At 38.0% G+C, this 17390-nt stretch overlaps 1 protein-coding gene across 1 annotated transcript in view; it reads left to right on the top strand.

The window, feature by feature from the left end:
* Positions 1-17390, top strand: part of RyR (Ryanodine receptor) — a 142879-nt gene that overhangs the window by 11269 nt on the left and 114220 nt on the right. Inside the window, 2 exon segments of the mRNA XM_072542890.1 lie at positions 13810-13887; positions 16427-16545. Of these exon segments, the coding sequence (XP_072398991.1) occupies positions 13810-13887; positions 16427-16545 (197 nt within the window).

Raw genomic sequence — 17390 nt, 5'->3', positions numbered from 1 at the left:
TGACCAAGCCAGTTTAGTCTTTGTGACTTTACAAATCTGACAATATCTGCGCTCTGCATTAGTTCTGCATCGCTGCATTGGGTTGGTCCAAATATCTTCCTTAGTATTTTGCGCTCAAATATTCTCAGTTGATTTTCATCAGTCGCTGAGAGGGTCCACGTTTCACATCCATATGTGACCACTGGTCTAATTACTGTTTTGTAGATTCTCAGCTTAGACTCACGATTCAGTAACTTACTTTTCATTAAGTCTTTGTATGCATAAAAGCACTTATTACCGCTAAGAATCCGTGCTTGTATTTCTTGACTGATGTTGTTGTTGTCATTTATTATTGAGCCTAGGTAGGGAAAAGTGGAGGCATATTTGTAGGTATGGTTGTCTACCTTCAGATTCTCATGTTCATTCGATTTTGTGCACTCCATATATTTTGTTTTGCTTTCATTTATATATAGACCAAACGTAGCAGCTTCTCGTTTCAGTTCTATAACTTTTGGTTAATTTAATTGGACATATTTTTCACAGACTTCTAGTTTTCGGTTGAAGTCATCATCTGAAAGTTGGTACACAATTTTTAATTTGTATGGATGAAATTTGTTTTAGTCAAAACTCAGTATACTGTCCTTTAACTGATTTCACAAATAGACGCAAGAGCAGTAGAATAAGTAGGGTTCACTACCATTTCTGCAATTGTGTCAATTTTTTTGTCATTACTAATTGTTGGTTGACCAAGATAGTTTGGCATCGTGAACACTACCTGTTTCTTCAAATTTCCGAAGAAGTCCCCTCATTCAAGTCCTCGATATAGGGCGATCGGGGTACCACTCGATAAAAATACGTTCCGCTGCATGGAAATTGTTTCTACATTCAGCAATTATTAAGACAGCTGCTACTTTGTCGGCTACAGTATGTACCATTCAGCCTATGTAAATATTAAATGTCTGGTTAAATAATAATTAATAAACACTTTTGCAAAAACTTGGCAAGTAAAAGCAAAGTAAAAACAACTAGTGAATTGAAAAATGTCAACTTTTTTGACAAATAATCAGAGGCGGACGTTAGAATCGTTATTAATTAAATACGAAGCTAACTTTTAGTATTTATTTAATTTATATGTCAAAATCAGCTTAAGCCCAAACAAAATTAGTATGATTGAATGGGTATTTTCAATACCTTTCAAACGAAATATCACTTGCCTTAAGGTCCCATTTAAAATTATCGGTCACAGTGGCTCTGCTGTTATGACTAGTTGAGAATCCTAAGTCTAAGGCATATCAGTGTATAAGCAGATGAGAATTGAAAGATGGAATGTGGCAAAACTGTAAGAAGACAAGAGAGAAAAAGAATACCAACTAGAAATAAAAAAAGATTTCAGTTTTTGGAAATGAATGAAAATTAAAAGGGAAGATTTAGATCAGAAATGGCATTCCATAAAAAGAACTATTACAGAAGTATTGGAGAAATGCATTGGAAGAAAGGCGAAAACAAAAAGAAAAGAATGGTTCGATCAAGAATGAGAAAAGTTAAAGGAAACAGACAAACAAATTTTAAATTATGATATTAAGTAACAAATTATATTAATATTGAATTAAAGAGTTGTAATGATATTGATGATGCTAATGTTAACGAATTTAGACAAAAACTGACAAATCATTTTACTATTTAAGCATAGACTGCCTTACATACACTAAAATACAGAAAGCTTTTCTGGAAGGTTTATTTTGCCTACATACATTCTTTTTTATATATGTTCCGACTACATAAATTTTTGTACTTTGGTACTAAAAACTCGATTTTGTGATTAACTTTTTTTATTTATTTTATACTATAGATTTCTTGGAGATTTCGTTGATCATGAATGAACCAATAACTCAGGCTTGGTAAAATATATGGAGTAAAGACTAATACCCTAACAACCTAGCTTCATGAATATTGTGTTTCAAATCGACAAAACATATATAATGTGCTTAGTAGCAAATCTATCTAACTGTTACGTAAAAATATGAGTCATAGTTTTTAACCTTTAAAACATGTTTTTATTCTAATATGTTGTAGAGATTACGAGAGGCCTCGATTTACCTGAGCGACCTTCCAGAACCAGTGCGAGGGAAATCCAGTTTGCCTTTACCGTTTCGCCATCGAAGGTTTTGGATTTTTCGAGATAACGGCACTGGTATATAATAACGGAACTTTATTTGGAAGGGACAGTTAATTCGGACGACGCGCTCGCGATAAAATGTTACGTTCGCTTTTTAATAAATTATGTATGTTTAGTGAAAATAAATAAATATCAGTCATTGTGCTTTTTAATGAATTAAGATAAGAACAAGACATTATAAATTAAAGACTTAACAATTAATAAATACACAACAAATGGTGTCAGAGTGAGATCGAACATAAATTAGACTTATAATAATAATACAAGTGAATATAAAATAATTGTGAAAATGGCTACGATTTATGAGCTGACAGTGACTAATTTAAGAAGACATCTCGAAGACAGAGAATTAGCTTCTACCGGAAAAAAGGCCGAGTTAGTCCAACGACTAAAGAACGCTTTGCTAGAAGAAGGACTAGATCCAGAGACTTATATATTTGAAGATGCTGTCATCTCGTCGATTTCGAAATTAGAGAACAAAGTTTCCGGCGACATCGCATCATTGGAGAACAAAGTATCCGGCAACATCGCTTCTTTAGAAAGCAAAGTTTCTAACGAGATTTCTTCTCTGGAAAGCAAAGTTTCTGCTAACATCTCTAAAGTCACTTCAGAGATATCTGCTCTTGACGATAGAGTGTCTTCGTTAAAAAACCAAGTTGCTGCCGATATGTTGGCCTTCGAAGAAAAGATTAAAGAGATGGAAAGGAAGATGGAGGAAACAGGGACAGCAGAGAGAGGAAACAATCCAATTACAGTGGAGACAAAAGAAGAAGAGACGAAATGTAAGTTGGAAACACGGCCGAAATTTGAAGGAAGTGGAGGTTCTGTCCATGTGAAAGTCCCAACTTTCGATGGAAAATCGTCATGGAACAACTACATGAAACAGTTCGAATCAGCCGCAAGAGCAAATGGATGGTCTGAAAAAGAAAAGGCGGTAAACCTGACTATCGCTCTTCGAGGAGATGCCTTAGATGTGCTTCAGACCATAGCAGTAGAGGAGACCGATGATTTCGAACAACTGAAGAAGAGGTTAAATATGCGATATGGCCACGAACATTTGGAGCATGTATATCAGTCGCAGCTTAAAAATCGTAGACAGAAGAAAGATGAGGCTCTTCAAGAATATGAGGTAGATATTGCCAGATTAGTACGATATGCTTATCCAACAGCTCCCGAAGACATGATGGAAAAATTGGCCGTTCAAACGTTTATTGATGGTCTTCGTGATCATGAAATGCAGAGAACACTACGATTAGCTCGTCACAAGACGCTGGTTGATGTCTTATCCGCCGCCCTCGAATACGAGTCAGCTACGCAGGCCTCTGGCGGGTACAGTAAAGTTAGGACTGTAAAAGAGGAAGGAGATGAAGATAAACTTGACCAGCTCGTTAATATGATGAAAAGCATGACATACAAGAAAACGAAGACCATCAGATGCTGGAATTGTGGCGAAATAGGACACGTACGAAGCTCCTGTAAGCACCCTAGGTACGACGCAAATCAAGAAACTCACCATCAGGAAAACTAGAACGGGTCAGCCTTAGGGGGGCAGCTTCGACCCAGAACTTTTCCAAAGACCCTCTCATACTAATAGCTTCTTTGAAATGTCGTGAAGATAGTGTATATGTAGATGGAGACATAAATGGTAAAAAGCATACGTTGTTGGTGGATACCGGAGCGACCAGAACCATTATACGCCCGACAGTTATAAACAGCCGAAAGAAACTGTTACCAACGAGGTTACGACTTCGGACCGCTACAGGTGAAAATGCCAACATTCATGGAGAAATCCAGGTACAATTGGGAATTGGAGCAGAAAAGTTCGTCCATACTGTTATAGTTGCTGACATCGAAGAGGATGTTATATTAGGAATGGACGTAATGAATATGCATGGATTCCAATTGGATTTTAAGAATAAGGTAATCAAAGTTGGCAACGAGGAGGTATTTCTCCATCCACATAATGACAACACTGTGCAAGCAGCCATTATAGAAGATACAGTCGTGCCTGCGAGAAGCGAAACGATCATAGTAGCGCGGCTACAGGGATTTGTGGACGAAGGGAGACCTGTTATGATGGAGCCTTGGAACCACGACGATGAGGTTGGCCGTGGAATCATAATTGGAAAGGAATTGGTGACTTCGGCTAAGGAAATTCCTGTGAGACTTATCAATGTCAACGACTACCCAGTGACCATAAAGAAAGAGACAAAAGTAGGAACTTGTGTACCTGTGACATCCATAATCCGTCAGGCGACAACATCTGATAATTCCAACGATAAATTCGACCAAATGGTTGCAGTTGCAGGACAGTCTCTAAATCAGATGGAGAAAAGGAAATTAAGGGAATTTCTTCGGCAGTATCGTGATATTTTCGTACCGAAAGGAGGAAAGACGGGAAGAACTACGGTTGTTAAGCATAAAATTGATACTGGTAATGCTAAGCCAATTCGTCAAACAGCTCGACGATTACCACAGGCGAAAAGAGAGGAAGCTGAAACGATTGTTCAGGAAATGAAGAAAGACGGGGTGATAGAACCTTCTACGAGCCCATGGGTCTCTCCGGTGGTCCTGGTTAAGAAGAAAGACGGAACGACGAGGTTCTGTGTGGATTACCGTTTGCTGAACAACGTTACCAAGAAAGATAGTTATCCTCTGCCTCGGATCGATGACACATTGGACACATTGGCTGGAAGTAAATTGTTTTCTACTTTAGATTTGAAGTCTGGATACTGGCAGGTAGAAATGGACCCAGTCGATAAAGAAAAGACAGCCTTCACCACAGGATCTGGATTGTGGCAATTCAACGTTATGCCATTTGGACTTTGTAATGCTCCTGCGACATTTGAGAGGCTTATGGAAAATGTGTTGAGAGGGTTATCTTGGAAAACATGCCTGGTTTATTTAGATGACATAATCGTCTTGGGGGAGACATTCGAAGATCATTTGAGGAATTTAGAAAACGTTTTTAATCGACTTAAAGCTGCCCAATTGATGCTAAACCCCAAGAAGTGCCAGCTATTTCAAGGTAAAGTCAATTATCTGGGTCATATAGTCAGTAAAGAAGGAGTGGCCGTGGATAAGGGAAAAATCGATTCCATTAAGGAATGGCCAAAACCAACTGACAAACATCAAGTGAGAAGTTTTCTTGGACTATGTACTTACTACCGGAGGTTTATTAAGAAGTTTGCAGATATCGCTAAGCCATTAACGCGACTTACAGAGGAAGCAAGAGAATACCGCTGGGATATAGACTGCCAAAATGCCTTTGAAACGTTGAAAAAGCATTTAATAACCGCACCAATTTTGGGGTATCCACTGCCAGAAGGAGAGTTCATCTTAGATACGGATGCAAGTAACGTGGGAATTGGAGGAGTGCTGTCTCAGATTCAAGGAGGACAGGAACGAGTCCTCGGATATTTTAGTAAAGTCCTTTCAAAACCTGAGCGGAATTATTGCGTCACGAGAAGAGAACTTCTAGCAGTAGTTAAATCAGTAGAGCACTTCTACCAATACCTCTATGGCAGAAAGTTTCTAATCCGAACCGACCATGCCGCCCTTAAGTGGTTGATGCAGTTTAAGAATCCAGAGGGTCAGATAGCCAGGTGGATCGAACGACTCCAAGAATACGATTTTAAGATTGAGCACCGGGCCGGAGTTAGCCACAGAAACGCTGATTCTCTTTCCAGAAGGCCATGCCCAGCAGAGTGTTCCCACTGCAACAAAACGGAATCCAAGGAAGCAGCAGTGCTAAGAACGACGATTGTCAACGACGACTGGACGCCTACTAAGATAAGGGAAGAACAAGAGAGAGATCCAGTTATACAGAAAATCCGAAAATGGAAAGAGGAAAACCGTCGACCACCTTGGCAGGAAATATCAAACCTATGCTCAGTAGTTAAGACGTATTGGGCCCAGTGGGACTCATTTATCATCGAAGATGGCTTGCTCAAACGAGTCCTGGAAAATGATGACGGTTCAGAGAAGAGAAGACAGTTGGTGATCCCAAAGAGCAGAATAGCCGAAGTACTTCGTCAGTTACACGACAGTCCATCGGGAGGGCATTTTGGTGTAAGGAAAACCCTTCAGCGAATTCGGGAACGGTTTTATTGGATGAACAGTTCCGACGACGTAAAAGACTGGTGTAAGAAATGTACTATTTGTGCTACGAGTAACGGGCCTCACCGGAAAAGGAGAGCTCCTATGAGACAATATAATGTTGGAAGCCCGTTTGAAAGAATAGCTTTGGACATTGCAGGGCCATTTCCAGAAAGTGAAAATGGGGGCAAGTACATGTTGGTAGTAATGGATTACTTCACTAAGTGGGTCGAGATTTACGCACTTCCAGACCAGAAGGCCGCCACCGTTGCAGATAAGTTGATCCAAGAATATATCAGCCGATTTGGAGTGCCTTTGGAGATCCATAGTGACCAAGGCAGGAACTTCGAAAGTGATCTATTCCAAGGAATATGTGATAGACTAGGCATGAAGAAAACAAGAACTACCGCGTATCATCCGCAATCGGATGGTATGGTAGAACGAATGAATAGGACAGTTGGCAAGTATTTGACAAAGATGGTGTCCGATCATCAGCGAGACTGGGACCAATACCTTCCGTTCTTCACAATGGCCTACAGATCTGCTGTTAACGAATCAACGGGCCAGACACCAGCCAGAGTCCTATTCGGACGCGAAATGCGACTACCTTGTGATCTAGAATTTGGGTGTCGACCTGGAGAAGATGTAGCAGGTGAAGATTATGTGATCGAATTACGAAGAAGAATGGACGATGTACATGAGTTGGTCCGTTCCCACCTTCAGATCGCTAGCGACCGAATGAAGAAACGGTACGATACACAAGCCGAAAAGGGTTGCTTTAAGAAGAACGACAAAGTATGGCTGTATAATCCCAAGAAGCGAAAAGGTTGTTCTCCCAAATTGCAGCAGTTTTGGGAAGGTCCATACCTCATCATGGAGAAGATCAACGATGTCATCTACCGAATAAGCAAGATTCCGAGGGGAAAACCGATGATAGTACACCATAACCGGTTGGCATCTTTCGAAGGTGACCACGACGTAGATGAAGAAGTGGAAGTAAACCAAGTCCAAGATGTGTCTGACCTCACGTTTGAGGAATTCATGGGTGCCTATGGAGGTACCGGTAAAGCGAGACATGGTGTTACCACTGAAGAAAAGCAAGATCTACTCGCGCTCCCCGATGACTACTCGCTGGCCCTTACCATCCCGGCCAGTATCAAAGACGCACCAGGGTTGGCATCCGTCTTTCGAAGGAAGTTTGGTCGAGTTGCAGAACTTCAATGCCAAGTGCCAGCTCCCGGTAAAACCTTGAAACTCCAAGATGCATCACGTTACCTTTTCTACCTGGTAACAAAAGACACTGCCCGTGACCAACCTACCTACCGAGATGTATGGGAAGCCTTACTTCAATTGAGAGGGCACGTACTAGAGTCCGACGTGCAAAAGTTAGCCATGCCAAAGTTGGAGTGCCGCCAATTAGATTGGAGAGTTATCCGAAATATGGTGGAGGAGATCTTTAAAGACACCGAAGTCCAGGTGTTAGTCTGTTGCAATCCGCATAGTTACTGGTGCGGAGAGAAAACCGTCCCTTGTCATTTTTATACAACTGGAAGTTGTAAAAGAGGGTCCAGTTGCCGATACCAGCATACCGTTCCAGTTCTAGTCCCAACAAGGTTCCAGGAGGAACCATCTTTTGAGAGGGGGGCAATGTTACGTAAAAATATGAGTCATAGTTTTTAACCTTTAAAACATGTTTTTATTCTAATATGTTGTAGAGATTACGAGAGGCCTCGATTTACCTGAGCGACCTTCCAGAACCAGTGCGAGGGAAATCCAGTTTGCCTTTACCGTTTCGCCATCGAAGGTTTTGGATTTTTCGAGATAACGGCACTGGTATATAATAACGGAACTTTATTTGGAAGGGACAGTTAATTCGGACGACGCGCTCGCGATAAAATGTTACGTTCGCTTTTTAATAAATTATGTATGTTTAGTGAAAATAAATAAATATCAGTCATTGTGCTTTTTAATGAATTAAGATAAGAACAAGACATTATAAATTAAAGACTTAACAATTAATAAATTCACAACATAACCATTAAAATATTAAGACAGATATAGAAGTAGCTCATCGTGCAAGAAGTTTTAATCAGTCCTTGGGAGGGCTGTTATACAAAATACCAGCACTGATTGTTAGGTTCTTGGGTTTACTAAATTCATTTTTTGCTATATGCATTCTACACTCAAGAGCAAAAAAATCGATCCATTCCTTATTTCTTATTTATTTGAAGTTGTATAATTTTAGAGACATTAAATTACGTATGTAAATTTAGGTGTACCCTCGTATACGAGAAATAAAATAATATTTTTAATATTGCTTTTTATATTTCTTAAAACAAATTGGTATTTCAGGTTTTTGTCAAAAAGGGTCTGAAGCAAGTAGATATTTATTGAATGTTGTTTTTAATTCAACAACCATACTAGTGTAGTGATTTTATTTTCAAAACGTGTTATATTTTTATTTAATTATCCTTCCTAAATGTCTCTAACTCCGACAGATGCTGCAAGGGCGGTGACTTTAGTTCAAGATGGTCGTAGCCAATATTATGCAGCTGAAATGTTGGGTGTTAGTCGATCTTCGGTTCAAAGAGCAGTTCGGCGTTTTAGCGACACCGGTAACTTCACAAGAAGACTGGGATCAGGTCGTAGAAGGGTAACATCCGAAAGAGATGATCGATTTCTGGTCTCATCATGTTTGAGAAATCGGCATCTAACTTCAGTTGAACTGGCAAATCGTCTGAGCGAAGTGAGAAATGTAGATGTAGGCAGATGGATAGTTCGTCGACGACTTGTAAAAGGTAATTTATTATCCAGAAGGCCAGCCCTATCTCCAATACTATCCATAGAACATCGCAGAGCTCGCCTTCCTTTGGCAAGAGAACATGAAAACTGGAGTGATGCAGATTGGAGCAATCTATTGTTCTCAGATGAGTCCAGATTTTGTCTAAGGTCACCAGACGGCCGAGAAAGGGTTTGGAGAAGACACGGAGAGCGATATTTTCAATGTAATATTGCGGAAAGAATAAGTAACCGGGGGGGGGGGGCTCCATTATGGTTTGGGCTGGTCAGTTCAGAAGCCCATACTGATTTAGTTATTGTAGATAGAGGTTCTATGACTGCTGCAAGATACATAACAAGTATTTTAGATCAGCATGTGGTACCTTTTGCTCCTTTCATTGGACCTAATTTTATTTTTATGGACGACAACGCGCGTCCTCACCGTGCTAGAATCGTCAACCAATATATAGAGGAGGTGGGAATTGTCCGTATGAACTGGCCAGCTTGCAGTCCCGATCTCAATCCCATAGAACATCTATGGGATATGATGGGAAGACGTCTTCGAGCACGAGTACCCCGTCCAAACAACTTGGCTGAACTTACAGCGGTTCTTCAAGAAATATGGGACCAATTAGATCAATTTGATATCCAGAGATTAATTACCTCAATGCCTAGACGTATACAGGTTGTTATAAGGGCCCGAGGGGGAAACAATAGATATTGATTTATTATCAATGTTTTTCTTAATTTCAGAAAGTTTTGAATATTCTTGTATTTTTGAGTTTTGGCGCATGTCTCTATAAATAAATGATTTTTTTGGATAATCTGTAAAAATTATTTTAATCTAACAATAACTTTTACATATATACCTGATTTAAAACTAATATCTTCAAACGTTTTCTTTTTTCACCAAATAATACCCATGGATCGATTTTTTTGCACCTGAGTGTATTTTCGGTTTCCACTGTAGTCTCTTGGTTTGTCACCTCGGGGGAACAAATAAGGGTCTAACCACCTTATGATATCCCCGGGTGCTCTGTAGATGACTTCGAATATACTGTCGAGAGCTCCTCTACTTAAGTCCATTTTCGGGTTATGGACTTGGAAAATATTTATCTTCGGTGTCTTGCCTTGAAAAATGCAAGATATTTCTTACATGACAATTTCTTCGTCGAAATAAAACACCAAGTTAAGTTGAAACAATTCTCAGCCACAGAGTATGGAAAATAAATGCAGGAAGCAGAGCCCCGAGAGCAATAAGCTCTCGGAGAGCCCGTGAGGGACTGACTTGGCTGACCTGAAAATCGCCAATATTTATATGCGCTGTTCGAGCGATAAATAGGGATTTCCAGGTCAAGAGCCAATGAGAAAATTCGAGGCGGGGCGATGCGCATCGAAATGCGCACTAGTCCACAGACTATCGCATTCGTTGACAGGTTGTATATCCTCATTCGCTATCTGAAGTACGCGTCCAAAATCCGTTCTCCCAGTTATTATATATATATATATATATATATATATATATATATATATATATATATATATATATATATATATATATATATATATACCCGGTATTTAGGCGGCTCACGCCCTTCCGGTAGGGATCTATGGAGGAGTATCACCAAGCCGCAAGCCCTTATCTCTTGCCGTACTGCTCCACCATAGGCCGATCAGATACCAGCATATTCTAGACTAAGCCGCAGATTCATTTAGAATTTTAAACTGCTGCGTTAGCCTTTTTGTTTTCTGTACACCGAGCTGGGGATTGAACTGACATCTCTCGCTGTGAAGCGAAGGAGAAGCCAGCCGCCCAGCCCGCTTGGCTATCCGATCGACCCAGATCCCAGTTATTATCTGATCCTTAAAACCCAAATTAATACAATTTTGCGCAACTAAACTAGAGCACTTGCACATTGTGTTTATGATATTTAACGACCTATTCGTTCAAAATGGCCGACATTGTAAAATTATTTAAAAAGTGATCATATGTCAAGTAATACCTCACTTGAAAACTCGTAAATGTCGCTCAGTATGTTCCAAGATTTGTATGCGATTATTTTCACATAAAAAGGTCAAAAAGAATTGGTATGCCTTTAGAAATATAGAATAAATCTATAATTTAAAAAACGGGACGTAACACTCTGGGAGTGACCGTGGAGGAGACGTATAGCTTTCTTATCGTTTACCCACGGAGCGATGGTTTTTAATTTAATTTATTTTATTCTATTTCATTTGAATGGATTCGATTTTATTTATTTTATTTAATTTTGTTTTATTTTATTAGGAAACACGCATGGAACTGCGTTTACTACTCCATTATGGTCGCGCGATTTTTTTTATACCTGTGCGCAATCCACCGCTTCGTCCGTAGCCCGCGATAAGAAAGTTATGCTTCCAAAAACGATGATAGATGGGATAAATGGCTCGTATTCTAGAGACCATGGAATTAAAAATGAAATAAAGAAAAACCACAACCAAAATGCCCAGATAACTCTGATATACGAGCCCTAATAACTATATAACGGGACAAACTAAAATACATGCAAAATTCAGTTAGCTGACATTTTATTTTTTTCTAATTACTAATAATATAGGTTCAATCAATAACACAAAACAAAATAAATAGTTACTCTAACAGAACTAATTAATAATAAAAAATGTTTATTTTGTTGGCAACTAAATATTGGGCCGTAGAATGAATATTTCTTTTTAAAATGGAGTCTCCTTATCGCCTAACAATTGACCTTAAACTTTATGGCCACTCGAATTCGGTTAGGCGAATTGAACTATCTCGTAAAGATAAAATGCGTTAGGCTTTCACGGCCATAGTCTAACTTGTTAAACTGTTTGTTCGGGATGTTACGCCGTTGTCTTCTCGGCGTTTCGCTAACACAAGGGATTGGCATCTTCTGGAGATGTTACTGCTTCGCTTGACCATTTTCGCATTACCCTCTTCTCTAGATGCTCCATGAAAAGGTTGGTACGACCGGGCTTAGTGGGCTTCCCATTGCTACTCCATCTACCTGTTCATAAATCTGGTCTTCCCATGAAAAGTAGGTGGTAGTGAGGCTAATGCGGTATAATTCCACCATATCCTTGGAAACTAGTCCCTCAATTAAATTCAGAACGTCTTCTAGGGGAACTCTTGTAAATAGGGAAACAACATGAAAGCTAACAAGAATGTCAGGTTCCTGTAAGGTTATTCCTTTGATCTTCTCGATGAAATGGGCGGAGTATTTTACAAAGGCATCCTTTTTCCTATGAATGGTTGTAAGATATTGGCCAGATATTTAGCAAGGCTGTAAGACGGAGATCCTATGGAGCTCACAATAGGGCGTAGAGGTACATCGTCTTTGTGTATTTTCGGTAAGCCATACAAGCGTGGTATGACTGCTTCGCTGTTGCATATTCTTGGCTTTTTATCCTCTGGTATGGACGAAGATTTTATAAGTCTATTGATTTTCCGTAGAGTGACTGTCGTGGGATCTTTTTTAAGTCTTTTATATACCGCAGGATCTAGAAGATTTTGTATTTTCGTTTTGTAGTTGGTTGTCTTCATTACGACGGTTGTGTTTCCCTTGTCTGCTGGTAAAATTACAACATCTTTGTCTGCGTTTAACGATTTTATGGCATGGATTTCTTGGTGACTCAGGTTATTTTTCGGTGTCTTAGCTTTATGCAAAATTCTCGCTGATTCTATCCTTATTCCTTCAGCTTTTTCGATTGGTAAGTTGCGAATCGCAGACTCGATATTAGCGATGATATCTTGTTTGGGTATAACATTAGGTGCAATCGCAAAATTTTCCCCTTTGGCTAGCTCTGATGTTTCAGCTGGTGTTAAAACCTTATCTGAAAGGTTGACCACTGTCCTTTCTGTGTTTTGTTTTGATTCTACATCCTTATGTTTGGTTAAGCGTTCGTATTTGTTCTGGCGTTCAGTGTTCCTTCCTAGTTCATTTTCCATTTTTCTATAACAAATGGATTCAATCTTATTCCAATCTGCATACCTCTGCAAGTACTGCATACTGTATTTGCCTCACTACCACCCACTTTTCATGGGAAGACCAGATTTATGAACAGGTAGATGGAGTAGCAATGGGAAGCACACTAAGCCCGGTCGTAGCCAACCTTTTCATGGGGCATCTAGAGAAGAGGGTAATGGAGTCGGCTTACAAGCCAAGGGTATGGTTTAGATACGTTGATGATACCTTTGTGTTTTGGGGTCATGGAGTAGAAAAACTTAACTTGGAGAAAGAAGGAAGGAAGGCATGTATCACAAAGATTGATTTTTTTGTTTCTAATAAAACCAAGTGGTTCCTTTTAGTTCCCTTTTTGAATAAAGTAAACCGTCCAGAAAGCTGACCTCAGACACATACACAAAAACAATAGTTTCTAAAATAACAATACTGTTACTTAAACTGCTCTGGCTGTCATTCGTTCGTATACTTGTATTAATATATTAACACTTAACATATACACTTCTAAGATGTTTAATGTTTACCAACTAACAATGCTAACGATACTAAAAAACCGCTTTAGCATTCTCCAAATAATCGTTCGTACAAATTCATTTATTATGGCCTTTTATAATAACTTCTCTTAATGGCAGTAGAATATCTAACCGAACGTATTTTATTTATTTGCAGTGGTAGACTTTGGAATACACTTCAGTTGGAATTACTAAAATATACCAGTAGAAATCAAAAGTTTATTGTTTGTAATTTAATCCTTAAGTTTTGATATAAGTTTGTTAATAGATTCGTTGTCTTTTTTAGGGAAAAGGAACTGGATCTGGTCACAGGACTCTGCTATACGGCAATGCTATTCTATTACGACATCAAAACAGTGATATGGTAAGTAAAACGAGAACTTTATTACTCCCGAACCATATAATATACACATTGCACCACAATAACAAATTCATACCATCTCGAAACTACAAACTTACAAACTATCCTTAAAAACGAAAATTATTTCTAATCTATATTTAAACTAAACTGCAAAGGTAAGAGTTGACAATCAGACCACCCGAGATATCAAAATACAGAGAGGAGTCCACCAGGGTTGCGTGCTGTCACCGCTACCCTTCAATGTCTACAGTGAAGCGGTATTTAAAGAAGCGCTCTCAGATTCAATTGAAGTTATATCTATCAATGGCGAAGTTTTCCTCAATAAGTGGTAGTTTTTCCCAATTAGATTTCTCCCTCGCCTTTTGGTTTTTTTTTTGCAAGTTTCTTAATTCATTATATCATATTTAATTTTTTTTTCTATTATACGGATCTTCCCATTGTCTTTGAAGTTTAGTAGAAAGATCCCGCCTTCATTGTGGATTTTTGCGACCATGCAAGGTCATGTATTTAAACCAAGATCACACGGCAGATAAACTTCACGACCCAACATGTACTGGACCCAATCTCTTTGATGTTTGGATAAAACTTTGGAAAAATATTTCGCACTTTTCGATTTATCCTTACTACTGTTCCATCTGACGGTTCTGGTGTTATTGCCACCAATTAATTGGCAAACATTTTTGAAATTTCACAACTCTGAATGGATCTTTAAAGGAACATAATCTTAGCCTTTGATTGCGAAGTAAAAGTGTTCCATAAAAGAGAAATTCCATAAATCCGTAAATTATTGCGAGAAGTTTTAGCGTTTAGTTTACTAGAGAGATCTTAGGTTATGAAGAAAGTTTGACTTCCGGAATCGAGTATAGATTTAGTTAATATGGAATTGTCTGCTTTGTCTATTAAAATGACTTGGACAGTGGATAAAATAGTTGAAGAATGAGTGTGAGATTCATTTGTATCTCCTAGGGCAACGTTATAGTGCTTGTCATCTTCCAGAGGGTTGATTGAAAAGATGGTTGGGCAGTATTTACCTGAGATAAGTCATTGGTAATCGGAACATTTTTAGCGATAAGAATCGTAATGTTTATTTATTATTATCTTTTTAAGAAGGTCGTTTAAAATGATTTATATTAGAGGTAGCTTACAATTATCGGATGAGGAGTGTGAGTAGCGCGAGATTGTTTCATGTTTTCTGCATGAGAATTATGATGCAGCTGAGTGTGCTGCTTTCTGGTGCATATTGAACAGCCGCGAAAAAGGCAGTTAGCATAGTTGTTTCTTGTACCCAAAAAATTGGAACACGCGTGATTTGATTTCAGAAAATTGTATTTTTCAGCGTGAGAAATAGAGCAGAAAATTGTCTGCATGAATAAATTTTGTGAGCTGAGTTATTGCAGTAGATGCATTTTATATAATAGCATGATGGGACGAGAGCAAAAGCATTTGAATGGAGAGAGGTGGTATTATATTTAGTATGCGATTTGTCCCTTTGTGATTTAGGGATATTTGTCAAGTCTGCGAGAATATCGCAGCATTCATTTAAGATTTCAAATAATTCGACTATTGAGGGAGCCGAAATTCGAAAATCGAAAAATCGAATTACTAAATTGATAAGGGGATAATCCCAGGATTCTACTGGAACTTGTAAAATTTTTAAGGAGTCAATGTGTCTTTTTAATTCATTAATGAACTCATTTAGCGTGTGATGATTGCTTCTTGATAGTACTGGGAATTCTATTACAGAATTCATTTGCTAATTGATTATTGCGAGATTATTGTCACTTTTCAAAGTTTTTGTTTGTGGTTTCGAGAGAGTCAACCAGATTGAGAGGTTCGCCTCGAAGAGAGGATTTTAAATAAATGAGTTTTTGAGCCTTACTGAGAGAGTAATTTCCAATGGCGAGAGAGGAGAATACTTGATAAAATGGGAGCCATTTACTATATCGCTATTAAAATTCTGAACAGAGATGGACGGCAGTTTTACATTAGAGTTGTTGCTATTTACGGGGTGAGAAAGTATCTATCGGAAGTGGGATTGAGCTTTAGCCAACTGCTCTAATTTAGCGTCTATTCGTGACGATTATCTTCGATTTTATCTCTGTTCCTCCGTGTGGAAATCGACGTCATCGCCTGATTCTATTTGGTTACAAATGTCGTTATAATTTTTGAAAGCATTGATTAAATGAGTTTTTCTGTGAGATAATTCGCAAGTATTGGTTTGGATACTTGCTTCTTTTCAATATATCCATATTTTCTTTTTGCTAAGTAAAATATATATAAAGAGATAAATCTAAATTTAGTGAGGTATAGATAGAGAGAGAAAAAGTTAGTAGTTCCGTGACAACCATTTTTTTTTAATCTTTGCAGAAATATTTATGTGGCTGAAAAGATTATTTCAATAAATTTGATTTCAAGCTGTGGTTAAATGTTTCTTTTCCATTTTTATTTAATCCTTTTATTTAAAGATATTAAAGACTATTTACCATTTATTTACTTTAAATTTATTTCACTTACGTTATTACTTATTACTATTATTTTTTAGTACTTGGCTTGTCTTTCTACAAGCTCCAGTAATGACAAATTGGCCTTTGATGTCGGTCTACAGGATCATAGTCAAGGTGAGGCCTGTTGGTGGACGGTACATCCTGCCAGCAAACAGAGGTAAACTATTTGATTTTGTATCTTCTTGCGGAATTAAGACAAGCATTAGTCACTAAAAAGTACTTTTCCACAGGAAATATATTTAAACAGTTAGAAAAGTACTAGTTTGTACTCTACAAATTGAAAAACTGATTGACTGATGAAATATATTTCGCTGTCATTTTTTAGTCTCGACTGAAGTTACACAAGCACCACTAGGGAGCGGTCATGTCAGTGCTATTACTGCTTCTAAAATATGAAAGAGTTATGCAACAAATGAAACTTTATTATGTAGATGCCGCGTGGTCGTGTGCATAGAATGCTTAGCATTACATTTTTGTATTTTATAAAATTAGAGATCAACTCCTACTGATGCACCATATTTTTTTGAAGAAAATAAAATATTAGTTTAACTTTAATAACTGAATCTTTTTAGAAAAAATATCGTGATTCAAATTTTTAATTTAAATGTGTACCAATCTACAAATGTTACAATTAAAACTCTCTTCTTATAAAATATAAATATGTAAAATTAGTTAAAGTCAATCACTGGGAGGGAAAGCCCAAAAAAATTCTAAGGTGTTTTGATCAAAAACCAATTCCTGATCTCGTTAGTTCGTTAGAGTTGCTTTTTAGCACATATACCAAAGACTTATTTTTTACTCTTAGAAAATTCGAAAGTATAAAGTATAATTTTGGAATTTTAAATTTAAAAAATAAATGAGTCTCAAAAAACGTCTTTCTGGAGCTCAACAAAGGAAGATGAGGAAAAAAGCAAAAATGGCTGCTGGGACATGAACCATAGCGAATACCAAATAAAACGAAATCACCCCCTCGCAACAGACTTCCATCCTGATACTCAACTA

Source organism: Diabrotica undecimpunctata, chromosome 9, assembly GCF_040954645.1.
Source record: "Diabrotica undecimpunctata isolate CICGRU chromosome 9, icDiaUnde3, whole genome shotgun sequence".
NCBI lineage: Eukaryota > Metazoa > Arthropoda > Insecta > Coleoptera > Chrysomelidae > Diabrotica > Diabrotica undecimpunctata.
This window is presented reverse-complemented; position numbering and strand designations above follow the sequence as displayed.